Source organism: Alligator sinensis, unplaced genomic scaffold (genome assembly GCF_000455745.1).
Source record: "Alligator sinensis unplaced genomic scaffold, ASM45574v1 scaffold694_1, whole genome shotgun sequence".
NCBI lineage: Eukaryota > Metazoa > Chordata > Crocodylia > Alligatoridae > Alligator > Alligator sinensis.
Window position 1 is genome coordinate 780570 of NW_005842339.1, and position 16269 is coordinate 796838.

Here is a 16269-nt window from a genome sequence, read left to right on the forward strand (position 1 = left end):
AAGCGTGCTCACTAACAGGCTACAGGATGCAGTAGGCTTGCCTCTAGCATACACCTGTGGCTATTGTGAATCCCTCCAGTTGTGGGTGTGTTACATGTCACTGTGGGCTTGTCCACAGCTTAAGTGTTCCATTTCTGAAGCACCTCCACTGTCATACCCATCTATACTCTCTGTGAACTGGCACGTGTAGTTGCTTTACCTCAATTCAGCCCAAGTCAAGAAACACTTGTGAGCTGAAAAAGCAGGGAAGCTTGTTTTCCTTTAAAAATGAAAAATTAATTATGGGCTAAGATCTACTAGATCTAAATATGAATGGCTAAGTCAAATTGATTTACAAATTATATAGATCATACTTCCTTCAACAATGCCAGTTACAAGCATGCTTGGATAAATTTATTTCCCTTTTTATGTATCCAGAACTTTAAAAAAAATATTTAAATTAGTTGGTGCTTAAAAAAAAAATTGAAATTGCATTTGCACAAGCTGAATTAACCTGGCAAATAAAAAATAAATAAAAATGCATTGTTCACTGTTTTCCAGCAAGCTCCTAAAAATTACAAGCTTGACTGTGTGGTAAGCTGTGCTCCTTTTAAAACAGTGATACTGTAATTGCTAATACTACTTTAGTGTCAAGGCACATTCAGTTACAAATCAACATATTTAATCATAAATCAAATCATAGAAAATTAGGGCTGGAAGGGACCTCAGGAGGTCATCTTGTCCCATCCCCAACTAGATCATTTGAGCTGGGCCTTAAAAACCTCCAAGGATGGAGGTTCTACCACCTCTCTAGCTACCCCATTCCAGCACTTCACCATCCTCCAAGTGAGAGTTTTTCCTAATATCTAACAAACTTCCTTTGCTGCAACTTGAGACCACTGCTCCTTGTTCTTGCATCTGCCACCACTAAGAACAGTCTAGCTCCATCTTCTTTGGAAGCATCCTTCAAGTAGTTGAAGGCTGCTATCAAATCCCCCCTCAGTCTTCTCTTCGGCAGACTTAAATAAACCCAGTTCCCTCTGCCTCACTTTGCAAGTCATTTATCCCAGCCCCCTAACCAATTCTGTTGCTCTCTGCTGGACTCTCTCCAACTTGTCCACATCCCCTCTGTAGTGGGGGCCCCAAAACTGGACACAGTACTCCAGGTGTGACCTCACCGATGCTGAATAGAAGAGAATAATCACTTCCCTTGATCTGCTGGCAACACTCCTAATACAGTCCAGTATGCCGTTAGCCTCCTTGGCAATAAGAGCACACTGTTGAGTCATATTCAGCTTACTGTCCACAACCGCCAGGTCCTTTTCTACAGAGCTGCTGCTTAGCCAGTTGGTCCCCAGCCTGTACCAGACTTTGCACTAGTCCTTCTTGAACCTCATGAGAGTCCTTTTGGCCCAATCTTCCAATTTGTCTAGGTCACTCTGAATCCTAGTCCTACCCTTCAGTCTATCTACTATACTCCCCCACCTCGGTGTCATCTGCAGTCATTTCTGGATTTTTTTAAGGCATTATGGCCATCTCAATGAGAACTACAAATGTTTTTGTTTGGAGACTAGATATTATCACACAGGAGACCTAACTTAAAGTGGTAGTGCTTAGGCTGCTGTAGCCTCGATGTTTCTTCTCCCAGGAGAGGTGTGGGGTTGAAACCTCTGTGATGCTTCACGGCAGCGAAGTCAGCATGAGGACAAACATACGTCCTTGCAGCTTGGGAAGAGCGCTGGATGGCAGTAAACACTTTATCTTCCATACATTAGTCTGTCCTCCAAAAATCTAAAAACAGCATGAAAGAAAACAACTGCAGACAAGTGCTAAGCAAAGGTGAAGAAAGACTATTTTCCTTCAATGCTATATACCACATGCTCACAAAGGCCTTTTCAGCAGCCACTTTCACAAAAACAGGCTTGACAGAAGTAGAACAGAAATAGACATCCTGAAAAGAATCCAGAGGAAGGCAGTTAATATATGGCACATCACAAGAGCCAACTGCAACAGAGACTTCAACAGTAGGGGGAGGTCAGATCCCATGGTTATGATACATGTGAACACTTTTTTATTTTTATTTCTGTTAGCAATGTGGTCAGAAGACTCAAGGGACTGGTATTTTAAATTAATTCAGTAAGGTTATTGGTATCATATCAACACAGCACACCTGTGAGAAGAGCCTCACCCAATCTTTCCTTTACTTTTATACACTCGCTGTCATTGCATCCGTGTCCTTTCTACCTGGTATATTGAACAGCTAAAGAATGTTCTGTCAGCTTACTAACTCCTGACAGACCAATACTGGCCCTCATTGTATGGGAGAGGTTATGAACTTTTTGTTGTTGGTTTTGTATATTTCTATGTTTAAATATTGTTTGGAAACCCACACATTCTGTTATCTCAGTTTCTGCAGAAAGGTGCTTCTGCTTTCACAAAAGCAACTTCTTAAGTCAGAATCCCAATCTCAAACTTTCAAGATCAGCTACTAAACGTCACGGTGCTATCAAATCCCATGTCCAGGATAGCTGAATCAGGACAAAGCCTACATTTTGTCTGCCCCAAATTTTTCTGCCAATACAAGACCCTCTGATCAGGGGTATCAGCAGGTGAATCCTTTACAGACCCACCACCCAACAAATAAGTGTTAAAGCAATTTACTTCTCTGAATAAAACTTCTGTTAAACATTTTACTCAGGGTGCACCGATAAGAGATTTTGGGGGCCCATACCAATAGCCGATTTTTAAGGATACAGATTTTTAAGGATACAGCCGATTCTGATCTGATTTCTGATACAGCTGCCTCCAGCTGGTAAGTCTGTTGTGGTGGATGGGGAAGGGGAAGGGGGAGGGGGCGGGCAGATCAATGCCCCCCACAGTGAGGGGGTGGGGTAGGGGCTGGAGTCAATGCTGCCCAGCTGGGGAGGGGCAGGCATGGGACAGAGCTGCAGCTTGTCCAGGGGGCATGGGACCTGGGGAGGCAGGGGGGTGGCGGCTCCTGCTGCTGCACACACCCTGGGAAGGCACAAGGGGAGGTGGGGCATGTGCGCCCTGGATCTGCATGGGAGGGAGCAAGGCAGGGTGGGGTGGGATGCAGCTGTGGGCTGGTGCTGGGCTCTTCCCTGCCCATGGGGACTATGTTTGGGGCTGTGCTCCTGGCACATGGGGGCTGTGCTCAAGGCAGGCAGCAGCAGCAGTGCTGAAAAGGAACTATGACAAAATATGGGAGTGGCTGCAACCCCCCACAACCTCCCTCCCAGCTCCACCACCTGCCTCAAGTGTAGCTCCTGTGCACCAGGAGTGCAGTCCCAAGTGTGACCCCGCAGCCCTGAGCACAGCCCCCATGCACAGGGAAGAGCCTGGTGCAGCCCCAGTCCACACTGGCATCCCGTCCTGCCCCGCCCCCCCGCACGGATCTGAGGGGCAACCCCCCTCCATGGCCTCCCGGGGTTCACGTAGTGGTAGGAGCCACCACCTTCCTCCCTGTGCCTCCTGGATGAGCCATGGCTCTGTCCCATGCCTGCCCCGCCTGGGCAGCGCCAACCGCAGTCCCTGCCCCACTCCCTCCCTCACTGCAAGGGGCGTTGATCTGCCTCTCGCCCCTTCACTTCCCTTCAACCACAACAGATATACCAGCTGGAGGCAGCTCTCCAAGATGCCGGGCTATGCTCCTCACTGTCTGCATGCTGCATTACGGCTGCGCTCACTCATGGGCATTTATTGGTCAAATTATTGGCCACTTCAGCCTGATTTGCGATACAATCAATTTTCTTTATATTGATGACAATCCAATATCAGATCGATGCATTGGTGCACCTCTATATTTTACACTAATTATTCACTCAGCTCTAACTGTGAGACGTCGCTTCTGAATATAAACCAAATTCCAATCAGTGCTTCAAAGCCAATTAGTGCCCTGATTTTCAGTTAAGGCTGCAACTAGAGGGACATCTAACATCAGATTAGACAACTAGGGAACTTTGTATATCTTCCTTTTTAAACCTCTAATTCATTTTGCTTTTAAAGTGAAATAAAAAGTCTGACAGTTTCACAGAAATGGCACTTATGTTACAGATTTGTTTTAAATGGCTGTTATAAATTCAGCTAGTGTACAGTTTTTTTCATAGTTTTTAATATGCATTATCTGTAGTGACATTGTAACAGCTCCATTTTGTGGATGAACACAATACTTAGTACAGATTTTTCATATTTGGTCTTCAAGTAAATAGTTTCCAAAAGCTGCCTAAAATAAGCCATTCCAAGCCGTTTCAGTCCATCATAAAAACACAGATTTTCCTTTTTGAAATGGAAAAAATATTATAAATAATGGCATGATTATTACACATGACAAATCAGAATCTAAAATTAAAGCCAACTCTCCAGATTTCAAACTCACCTTACTGTACGTAGAAATAAGACATTGTGTGAATTATAGACTGGGCAGCAGCCTTAACTTTTAATTTTTAAATGTAAGGTGGAAACTACTACCACAATTAAAGTGAGAAATTACCAATATATTTTAAAATATGTCCAACTGCAGACCACACACTTTTAAAAAAACTTTTATTATAATAATATGGTAGCCACTGTTAGAAAACCACAACAGCTACTCTTAATGGAGACCCCAGGAGGTCAGTGTAGGACATCAAAAGTTTTATGGATAAACTGGTCAGATTAATTTCTACTGATGGGTGTGTAAGCTTAAAAATATTGAATATACCTCTGACAAGATAATTTTTACTCTCTTTTTAAAAGGACTTGTGATAAAGAATTTTATCTTTTCTAAATGAAGAACAGTCTGTTATCTTAAACATACACAATATTAAGCGAGACTCTTGTTTTACTTTAGACTGGAAAAATATGCCAGGGACAGTCAAAGTCAACACAAAGTAACAAACAGCAAAAGGTAGCAAGGAAGAGAAACAGATAAGTGCAGTTCTGGTCAAATTCATAGCAGTTCTTTAACGTCAGTTAACGGCTCATTTACATTGTAATTTCTAATCAGTTACATGCAAGCCCAAAGAAGCATTTGATCACTACACATGGTAATAAAATTTGATTAAATTTATCAGGCAACTGCTAAAATATGAAAATTTGCAGATGTAATAAAGTAGCTTTATCTGAACTTTAACAGGACAGACAAAAGTAAATCATTCCATCGGTTAAAAAAACCCTACATTCAGTTTTTTACCAAACAAAATTTCACATGAAAAGTACTGTGTGATTTCAAAGTTTCCAGAGTAGAAATGGAGTGATTTGAAATGTCAAAGACCCCATTATTTTGCAAAGAAATGAAAATACACCTCAAAAATTTCTAATTCCACATGTGAACAACAAAATACTGCATATCTACCAACAACTGCATTGGGTAGGTCATTATGAAAGGCTAGCTGCCAAGATGTAGGAAATGGCTCCTTGCCTCTGTTCCCTTTAAGGAATATACAATCGTTTGAAACCAGTTCACACTAAGCGCTTATCATGCTGCTGTTACACTGAGATACTCAGTCCTTAAAATAATCCAATAAAGATTTTTTAAAGCTGCAGCCCTCCCCAACACTGTATGTCTCAGCGTACACAGTTAGTTCAGTAGGGGGTGGGGAGGAGAGGGATCACAGCCTCTGGAACAAGACGCTTTGCAGTTTGACTTTTTTTTTAAATTACTGAGTTTTAAGGCCACCTGTGTTGTTTTTTCAGTGCTGAAAGTTGAAGTCTGATCACAGGGCCCTTTCCCCACTGCGTGAGAACATGTTCCAATATTTTAGGTGTTATATTTAAGTGTCTCCTTTTGGCACCATGGAGTTTTTTTTTTTTTAAAAAGCAAACTCCTCTAAAGTTTCTAGTTCTGGCTGCCTTGATCACTCACTGCAACAGATGGGGTGTCCACATTAACAGCTATGACTATGCTTTCTCCATCCTCTGTTTTGATACGTTTAAGTTCTTGCTGTTCCGACTGGTCTCCGTTCTGGCGTTTCGTTGGAAGAGATGCCGATGCTGACGCATGGGTTGCTAACATATGCAAGGGACTTGCAGTAGCTGTAGAAAGATCAACAAAAAAGTTCAGAGTCCAAACCCATTTGAAACAGACAAGACAATAAAAGAACTGAATCTGCTCTGTAATTAAATACAATGGATTCCTTTATCGTTTTACCACATTACAGCGGGCCCAATGAAATTAAGAGTTTACTGTCTTTGTCCAAAGATGACAATTCCTGCCCCAATTTATATTTAAATTGATAAAATAAAGTCTTATAGATTTAATAAAAAAGATATAGTAAAGGAAAGAAACTCTATTTGGGAGATGGAAAACCAAAGCCAGATAGGTTAAGTGACCTAGCCCAAAATGACACCAAGAGCCTGTGGCAGGGCTGGGAAGTGAATTCAGATCTCCTGGACCCTGGTCCAAAAGATTTAACCGAAGAGCTACATCTCCCCTCTGCCAACAATTATTCTGACAATTTTTTCCATGCAGGCATTTGTCAGAGGCTCAATTATTATTGGAAAACTTCTGCAAATGTGGTTCTGCCATATCCCACAACAAAGCTAGGGGTAGGTTGTTTTGCCCATATTAAAATGTGTCTGACCATGATGAACCCTAGTGCCCCCAAGCTTTGGGAAAGGATCTTGGGTAGCCCTGGTGTCAGGGAATATGCCTTCTGGCATCCCTGGGAAGCATGGCCAAGTTGTGAGACTGAAAATTCTCAACTTGCACTTGCTCAACAGAGCCTTGTTTGAATTTGGCAGCTACGTTTTTCAGCCTGTCTGCACTGGGTGTGTCCCATTCCTTTTACATGGGCCACACTGCATATGCACCAGATTTCCCAGCAGGTGAGTATGTGACAGCCCACTGCTAAGCAGAGAACTTTTAACGGCGCCTCTCTTACAATCACAGGTCATCCTAGCACCAGAACCAAGAGCTGGGAGATTTTCTGCTCTCTACTCTCACAGCTCCTCCTGCTGTCACCTAGATAGTGAGAAGGAAGTGAGCTGACCGAGCTGCACCGAAGCAAAGCAGAGAGCCAGAATGGTATGCAACACATCCAGAACTGGAGTGAGGCTCTGGAAAGGAGACAAAGTCATCCTTCCACTGAAGCCCATGAAAAAATTTATCTGGTATCAAGTACAGGATTTGAAGGGCATACACAATGCGTGGAGCCAGGCAATGAATAACCGAGATTTAACAGACTGCTAAGTAATACATAAATTATCTCTTCTTGGAGTGCACCACACAGGCACATTATTGAGAAAACGTGTAGGAGCTCCACTGCTCTCAGACCGAACAGTGTCTACTTCCATGTTCAAAAGTACAGGACCCAATTCTCTGACCTGCACTTAGTGAAGTACTAAGGGAGAAGGGGAATGCACTTTTATGTCACTTTTACATTTCCCCCAAAGGTAAGGCTACTCAGCTCCTAGCGTAGGTTAGCATGGGCTGAAAGCTACTTGGCCAGTATAACTTTATTGGTGAATCTGCTGGATGATGCCTGAGTGTTGAAAGGGGCTGGGCTTCCTCCACGTGTCTTATTAGCTGCTGTGCACTTCGTCTGACATAATTCAGGATTTCCTAGTTGCATCACTTCATTTGGTGGCATCTGTATTTAGAACAACTCTGTTGCACAATACCTGGATTTTTCTGTTGGAATATAATGCACATACAAAGTACATTTGTGGTCATGTGAGTAGAGTGGATATCATGTCCCAAGAGACTGTACACTCTCCCAGAACAGTTATCCTCCTACTCCTTTGTATTTAGGGGGAAGGAGACCCCCCCCCCCAGTCCTAGTACTATAATGTTCATACAAAATTACGCCAAGAGCCCCACAATCAGTACACACAGCTGCAGCTGTGACACACTTAAACACATACTTCACATGAACAATGACATTATGAAGAGATGATAAATATACATTTCTGTAAAACAGCTCACATACTGTACTGGTGTTGTGCTAGAAAGTGCCAGTTATCAAGAAACTGAACCAAGTGACACCCTTTGGGAAGGAGAAGGATAAAACAATTATTTGGTCACCAAAACGATCAAGGAATAACCGCACAGTGCGCTTCCTGCACCAAAAAAACCCAGCACCCAGCATGAACTGCTACACAAAAGAAAGGGAACTTCAGTATCACCTTGAAAAGGAAGCTAGAAAATAAAAGCAGCATATGCTGGAAAATGAAAATGAAGCAGGGATAAGGCTATCACCATGTGGTTTGTGAACTATAGCATTTATAAAAACTATTTCAGAGTGTGAACAGCCTCTTGTTTGTTCTAAGAGGTGCTTTGTATAGATTTTCATTGATTTTAGTCACCCTTTAGGAAACTTAAAATTAACCTATTCTTAACTTCTAACAGGTCATATATGAAGTCTCCTATGGAGAGCATAAATTATTCTAAACTGGTTATGGAAGAGAATGCTTGTTTGCAATTATTTTATGTGGCCAGCAAACAACCTTTACACTTATCTTCCCAGTTAAGGCTGCATTCCTGGTACAAAATCCTGTGCTCTTGTCTGTCTGTATTTTTTTGGCACATGAAGTCATTCAATTTCAAGTCAGAATCATCAGTAGCTCCCAATAGTGCTCTGAATAGGCAGCAAAGAAATAATTACATCAGAAGAAAAGTTACCACTAGTTATTAACAACCTATTTAAAAACTAGGAAATGGAAAGTTAATGCTCCACAAATCATCCTTACTACTATTCAGGTACCTAACCACTGTGCTCACCAGGTACAAGACACTGTTTTGCATTCCTGTTAGCTATTAGCATTTGAAAAGTAAAGAGAGTTAGTATGTTGTATATTAGGGAGTCTTTTTAATAGAATGAGGCACTTGCTGCAACTCAGTGTAAAGGGTCAGAGTTAGTGTATGGCTGTATACGAGTGCTACAGTTTCAAATCTACATTGAAAATTAGAGTAAGGCAAGTCTAGTTGTATAATGTTATTATAAACAGAAATGGTAGATTTAATTTTTACCCGCCTCTGCCTCCAATTTGAATCCTATGCTGAAATGCCAATGAAATGAAAGGCAACGAAGATCTATGGGCAGAGATGTTAAGATCTGAAAGTGCTATTTTCCAGCTACAATAAGGATAAAATATTAAAAAACAGCAGTTATGTTTTATTTTCTGTCTTTCAAACTGCCTGGGGTTTCTCCCCCTGAGTATCAGATATATATTTACAACCTTGACTCCCACTTAAAATGTTCTTTGTATTTTCTTCCAGATAGGGGTGCACTGATAAGAGATTTTTTGGACCGATACTGCTGGCCGATTTTCAAGGAGCCATAATGGCTGATACCAATCCAATATGCAGCCAGGCATCTTAGAGACCAGCATTGGGCTGGTAAGTCTGCTGTGGGGGAAGGGATGGGGGGAGGCAGATTGAGGCTCCCGTGGTGAGGGAGGGAATGGGGCTGGGGCAGGTGCTGCACAGCTGGGGCAGGGCACGGGACGGAGCTATGAGTCTCATCCGGGGAGTGCAGGGGTGGCGGCTTTTGCTGCTGCATGCACCCTGGGAGGGCATGGGGGGGTGTGTGTTCCTGGATCTGCATGTGGTGCGAGGGCAGGCTGGGGCACCACTAGGTTCTTCCTGGTGGGGGCTGGGCTGGGCTTGGCTTTGCTTGGGGTGGATAGTGGTGACACTCTGAGGGTGCTATTGGTGCTGGGAGGGAGGATACGGGGGAGTTAGTCACCCCAAAATTCACCATAGGCCCCCCCCCCCCCTCAGTGCCACCACTGCTCACCCCAAGTGAAGCTTGGCCCAGCCCCCCTGCCGGGAAGAGCCCAGCACAGCCCCAGCCCCAATTTGCAGTGGCAGCCCACCCTGCCCCATGCAGATCTGAGGAGAGACAACCCCCATGCCCCCCTGGGATGCATGCATTGTCAGGAGCTGCCCTCCAGATGAGTCACTCATGGCTCTGTCCCATGTCCTGCCCTGCCCTGGCTGAGCAATGCCTGCCCCAGCCCCACTTCCTCCCTCACCATGGGGGCCTCCATCTGCCCCCTCTTTTCTCTCCCCACACCACTTAGCAGCCAATGCTGCTCTCCAAGCCGCCAGGCTGCGTGCCAGCTGTGGCTGTGCACATGCACAGGGCATTTATCACCATGTTATAGGTCACATGAGGCAAAAAAGCCGATTGCTGATGCTCTCAATTTTTCCTGTATCAGGGCTGATCCAATATGGGACCAATGCACTGGTGCACCTCTACTTATTGAGCATTTAAAAGAATTGCTCTGACAACTGTTTTTGCAGCTGAACAGGCCCTGTAATTTGTGAAGTATTCACATGATGCAAATACTCCTTACATTGTTGTGTTACTCCAGACTATGTAGTCCCATGATCGAGAGTTTTTTGCAAAATTCCAGGAAATTCCAGGAACTGTAGAGAGCACTACTGGGTTTGTTAAGTTAGTGGGTATCCTAGGGACAATATAAATAGTGAGAGACTATACCCACATCACTAAGATATCTACTTAAGCTTCTTACAGTCATCAAAAAGTAATTAACTTTCCTTGCCAATGATAACATATTTAATCAAATTTAATATAACATATTTAATCAAATCAAAATAAAAAACACTTATGAAATGTCATGCTGACTTGTTTCATTCGGGTGAAGTTCTGCACAAAGAATATGTGAAAAACTGGATTTATAAATCGAAAACTAGCTAAAGATTTCAACTACAAAGACTGCTTCTATTAAGAGGGGTTTTGCATAACATATTCAGGCATAGACTAACAGGTAGACTACTTAAGACTAGATACCCACACATACTGGGTATCTTCATCAAACAGTCTGAGCCTTGCCTGAAGACAATAACAGTTCCTATATGAAGCCTCTTGTGGAGAGCTTAACTTATTCCAAGCAAATGGAATAACAGGCAGCTAGACTAGAAGAACTGCTTCTCTAAACCAGCTTTTAAGCAGGTAGTTTAGTGACTGCCTTCTTGAAACTGCTAGCTTCAGAATGCACAAGGAGAAGCTACTTTGGAGTTGCAGTAAAAATCAGAATTCTAAATCCCATTTTCAAAAGGGAACACTGGAAGTAGCAAAAATTTGCACATGACAAAATTTAGAAAGGGAGAGCAGTTATTTCACATGGGCCTCAAAGCCTACCAAATGGGCAACACCAACGTGACTGAAAATGATGCATACTGGAAGGAATAATCTGAACATTTTAGTATCCTAATACAACTGAAAAAGGACAGTAAACTCAAAATCTTCAATATGCAGTAGTAATAAAAAAACAGTACAAATATTAGGATATAGAAGAATGGCATAGAAAATAATATTATATTATACCTTGAATGTTGAGCACCTTGCAAGCAACTAAAACAAAAGCCTGGGACTTTAATGATTAAAAACATATTTCTGATCATTTTAAAAATCATATTTATCCATCTCTGACAAATTGGTGTTTCAAAAAAAAGGGTGCAAGGTATCCTTAGCTCAAAAGGAAATGGGCAGTGAGAATTAGATTTACCTGAAAACCATACCAAAATCTGGACACGTGACAGACACACATTTGTTCTGCCACCCAATCAGGCTGCTTACTCAAGAACTGAGCGGACTGATGGTATTTAAGGCACACAGACAAATACTATTCAAAACAACCCTCTGAAATTCTTGCAGATTTTAATATTTTGTTTCTGCCCAAACCTGTGAGAAAACTAAAGAAGAAAATCTGCATTCTCTTGCATACAACATGCCCCTGATTAAGATGCATGCCTTGTTTTTGAAAGAACGAAGGAAACAAGTTTTCCTTAAAAAACCTCATAAGTATGGTATTTTCCCTGGGAAAAATACAGGCAGCTTTAATGGGAAGGCTGGGAGGCAGGCAGTGCAGAGAAATATTGTGGCTGCTCTGTTAACCACATAAGCCACTGCTGGGTGAAAGAGAAAGTGTCCATTGCTAGCAGCTAGGGAGCCCCCTTGTGCAGCACTTGCAGCATTCATTTTCTCTTTCCCCACCAGAGGCATGTGGAGCAGAAGCTGTTACCATATTTCCTTGCTTGAAATGTGCACCTGAATTTCCAGCAGCTGATTTTTGGGGAAAAGGTGTGTATGCATAAATGCATGCATGCATGCAAGAAATTATGATAGCCCCACAAACAAGTCCTGCATTTTGTTTGAGCTCTAATTTGCACAAAGATACGCTTGCCATTTTAATTGTGTCAGTTCCCACAAAAGAGGTTGTAAGTTTTGAAGAGCTACAAAAGCATTAAGAAGTGATGTTTAGACTGTGTTTGATTTGGGGCTTGTCATCCTTGAGGCTGCAGGTTGCCGTCTCTGCAACTTCAGCAGCTTTTCGTAGGAGTGCAAAGGTCTGAGAAAGGAATTAAATAAGATTTAACAATGGCCATTCTGAAAAGTCTAATACTTAAATGGATAATCTGAAGCCAGCTCTGACACCAGAAAAGTTTGTCTACAGGAAATACTGATGAAACGCTTACCAGTGTTGCCTTGCCCTTGTATCGCTGTGGTGATAGGTACTATGTGTGTTCCATTCTGTGTTACAGTTTTTATTGGTAGCTGGTGTTGACCTAGTGGTGCCTGTTGCACTATAGTAACTGTCTGTAAGGGCGTGGTCTGAGATGTCTGAATGATGCGACTAGCAGCTCCTATTGTAGCATGGCTAATAGCAGGGATAGGTTCCACTTTAACTGCAAAACAACAAAAATGATTTAAAATGTAATGGTAAGTCAAGAAACTTTAACACAAAACATGAAGTAATTAAGTTATTTTAGTCTTCAATGTGTTAATAACCTCAAAATAGCTGAAAAGGCAAAAGTTCTAGTTTTAGCTAATGTTTTTTGGGGTTTTTTTGTTGTATATATGAAGATTTTTTTAAAGGCTATTAAACAGTTATATGTATTCACAGAAGACTAACCAAGCTCAGCTAATTCTTACCTTTTACTTCTTTGTGGTCTCCATTCTCTTGAGGTTCTACCTTAGACTGGGTTACCATTGCAGCTTGTGTGACCACTGCCTGTCCAGCTACAGTATAAGTGTTTGCTGGCGCTAATCCAGTCACATTCGTGACAGACACAGCTGGTATCTGGTGAACAACGTGAACGGTTTGAACTACAGGCTGCTGGGATGTTGATGTTGTCACAGGAGTTGCAACAGTGTAGGTGACAGGTTTAATAGTTTGTGGTAGCTGCCGTTGTACAGTAATTAAAACTGGTTGGCTAGATAGAGGTGATCCTATTGAGAAAAGTAGAAAAATTAGACTGGCACCTTGAATCAAGTATTTTCTCAGTCAATCATCCTCTTAAATCTCAACAGACACTGAAGCCTCGTAACATTAAAAAATCCTGTGTGTATCCTTTACTAATTACTACGATGATAAAAAAAGCTAAAACTGGGTAATAAGAGACTGTTATGGCACTTCACAATATGAAGCCGTGTCAACATTCTGGGTGGCAGAACCTGTAATGGAGACCTGGCCTTAGCTTGCAGGGTTCTGAGGGTCCAACTGCTATCGCTAACTCAAGGTATCTTTACATGAAACCTAACATTTACATGGGTCTTCAACTTGCTGTAAGAAGCAGACATGTCATCATTAGGCAAATGAGTAACTAGAACACAAGAAAACTAATCACCACAACTCTTAACACCACATGCACACAGCTAAATGCAGTGGCAGAAAAAACGTTTAAGATTCAATGACTTCCATTCTGATTCTCTTCCACCCCACTCCCCCACTACAGCAAGGGTGAAATGACTGCAGATTTACTATCCTTAAGCAAAGTATTTACTGAGCACACAAACCCACGATCCAGATTACATTAGTTTTCACCAGTTCATCCCTAATGGACCTTTTAATGCACATTTCTGCTCTACCTGTGAAGACAACCATTATTCAATAATTTTCCAGAGTGAGTCATGACAATGATAAGACCCTGCACTTTTATACATCAGAAGGAACTATTGCCTCCACTTACCCACACAATGAATAACTATGCTGGAACGAAACATGTATAACAGAAAGAGAATGGCTAATACGTCTGATACATTTTCAGGAAATATTTACACATCGTATTTATGCATTTGTCCCTGCATTGCCTTACATTTTAATAGGTTATCTGTCTGAAAATACGGACTGCTTTCTTGGTTAGGTGTGAGAATTTTGCTCAAAAAAGAAAAAAAAAAAAACATTTCCCCCCCACCCCCCAAAAAATATTCTTTCTAGATTTCTCACCTGGGGCACTCTGTGCAAACCGTGCTTCTTGTATTACTGCTAATTTTGGCTGGATAGCACTAGGTTCAGGTTCCATTGGGACTGGAGATCCTTCCCTTGACAGGCTTTCTGGGGTCTGTACTCCACTGGAGTGTGCAGATAACACTCCAGAATGATTAGGAGAAGCTGGGGCACTTCTGTATTTAAAAATGAAAGCAGCAGCTGGTGTGTTTTATGTTAATAACTAAAAATGAGTGACCTCACCTCTAAAATATTGTAATATATGTACTGTCCATGAGAGGGCACCTTTTGCCTTCTGCCAAATCAATACCACCGTATATTATTTTGATGCTATGGAATTGAACATTTGGGCATTTTCTTATGTGACGTTTCTAAGCAATCCATGCAACAGTACAAATGTTTGTTCTGGAGGGACAGAATGATGATCAGCTGTTTAAAGGTTAATTCAAAAGATGCCAACAAAAGCAGAAAAGGGACATAATCTTTACAAAGCAAATAACTAAATCTATATATTATTTCACCATTAAGAATATTGGTTAATATTACCCAACTAAACATACATTTGTCACCTTCACCTTAATATAAAACTGTCAGCTCAGATTTGGTATTTTCTATATAAACAGTTCTAAATGAAAGTAGATAAAGTTAGTAATTACAGTTTTAATTTTGTAACACTGCAGTACAGAAACATCTCCATATATTAACAAGCTGCCAATTACTTATCTAAATTGAGTCAGTTTATTAACACTAAATCAAGCAATAAAAACAGGCCCACTGCATGGGGGCAGCCTAACTAGTGAATTTCACAGAATTCAACCACACTCAATTTTATATTAAATAATTAAACTTGTAAACAAAGCTCTCAAGTTTGTAACAGCCTGAAGGTTAAGAAACAGCCATAGTCTTTCGGTTCATCTGTTTTTCCTTACCTAGAAGAGAGTGGTCCCAGAGGGGTTCTAAAGCAAGGTACTCCCCTAGGCCGCCTTTTCCTAAAAGCCTGCTCTATTAATTTGCTTTCAGAGGCAGGATCTATCCTCCAGAATGAGCCTTTGCCTGGTTCTTCCTGGGAACGTGGTACTTTGATGAAATAACGATTCAGAGAGAGATTGTGGCGTATTGAATTCTATGGAACATAAGAAAAATATGTAGAATTCATACATCTGAAATCAGAGTGTGGCCAAGTGCAGTAGTCTGTAATACAGGAGACTTAGGGTTCAGGTCTCTGATTCTCTAAAGATAGTAGGAATTAAGGAGGGCTACAGAGACAGTTGTGCTGAACCTGAAAAAAGGAATCTTAAGTACTGCTTAGACCTCTCATAACAATTAAAGAACAATATTAAATGAGCTACTAAGGGAATTCCATTTCAGTCCTCTAGTGAGAAGGATGGTAGCCACAACAGAGCTTTAATTTTTTTTTTAAAACTTTTTTTTAAAAGAGTTGTCTGGGTATAAAAACAGCAAATAACAAAGAACTACTGGCGCTCATGCATCCTGCTTCTCAAAGGGAAAAAAGGTCAGGCTGTTCCCATTGGGCTTCTAAAACATACTGTATACTGATTCTGATACAGATCTGGCACAATATGCTATTTACTATTCCATAGTAAGAAAAGTGAATGTTAGGGTGGAGAAATTTTAAATGCAGCTATATACTTGGGAGTTACCGTTCATCAGAGGACAAAAATAGGGAGAATGCTCTTAGCAACTTCTCAATTCCAAATTATTCTTCCCCAGTCCAGGGAAAGATGCCTTTCATTTGACACTCTCATTAAATAATCAAAGGATTTAGTGAACTAAGGAAAAACACTAAATAACAATGACTTCTAATACAGTTCTCCAACATAAACAAAGATCTTCAGATTATGTTACAGACCGCACCTTTACTGTATCCCCAAACTGCAATGACACAAAGTAAACTGAACTTCCACTTGGATAGAGATGCATGAAGTGGCCAGTTTTGAAGCCAACAGAACCAAGTCCGCCCTTGGTTTCATGCATCTCCTATAGAGAGACATCATATCTTGATCTTTCTGATTTTGATTACCGAGGCAGTAAAAACAAATAGGACTACACACTAACAGTACCTCTGATATGCTG

The 16269-nt window shown here is 41.5% G+C and overlaps 1 protein-coding gene across 10 annotated transcripts in view; it reads right to left on the reverse strand.

Annotated features, from left to right (window-relative positions):
• Positions 1-1336: 1336 nt before the first annotated feature.
• The window catches only part of FOXK2 (forkhead box K2), a 93899-nt gene continuing 78966 nt past the window's right edge, over positions 1337-16269 (reverse strand). For 3 of the 10 annotated variants that reach the window (XM_025210179.1, XM_025210178.1, XM_025210177.1), the window contains 6 exons: positions 15105-15298; positions 14176-14351; positions 12882-13178; positions 12425-12634; positions 5843-6012; positions 4075-4275 (listed from right to left, as the gene is read on the reverse strand). In XM_025210179.1, the coding sequence (XP_025065964.1) occupies positions 4120-4275; positions 5843-6012; positions 12425-12634; positions 12882-13178; positions 14176-14351; positions 15105-15298 (1203 nt within the window). In that variant the 3' untranslated portion in view covers positions 4075-4119. Of the gene's footprint in view, positions 1771-4072; positions 4276-4525; positions 6013-7599; positions 7610-8424; positions 8556-12132; positions 12298-12424; positions 12635-12881; positions 13179-14175; positions 14352-15104; positions 15299-16269 lie in introns of those variants that run through there. The other 7 variants (XM_025210175.1, XM_025210176.1, XM_025210173.1 and 4 more) reach the window with 6 other exon arrangements.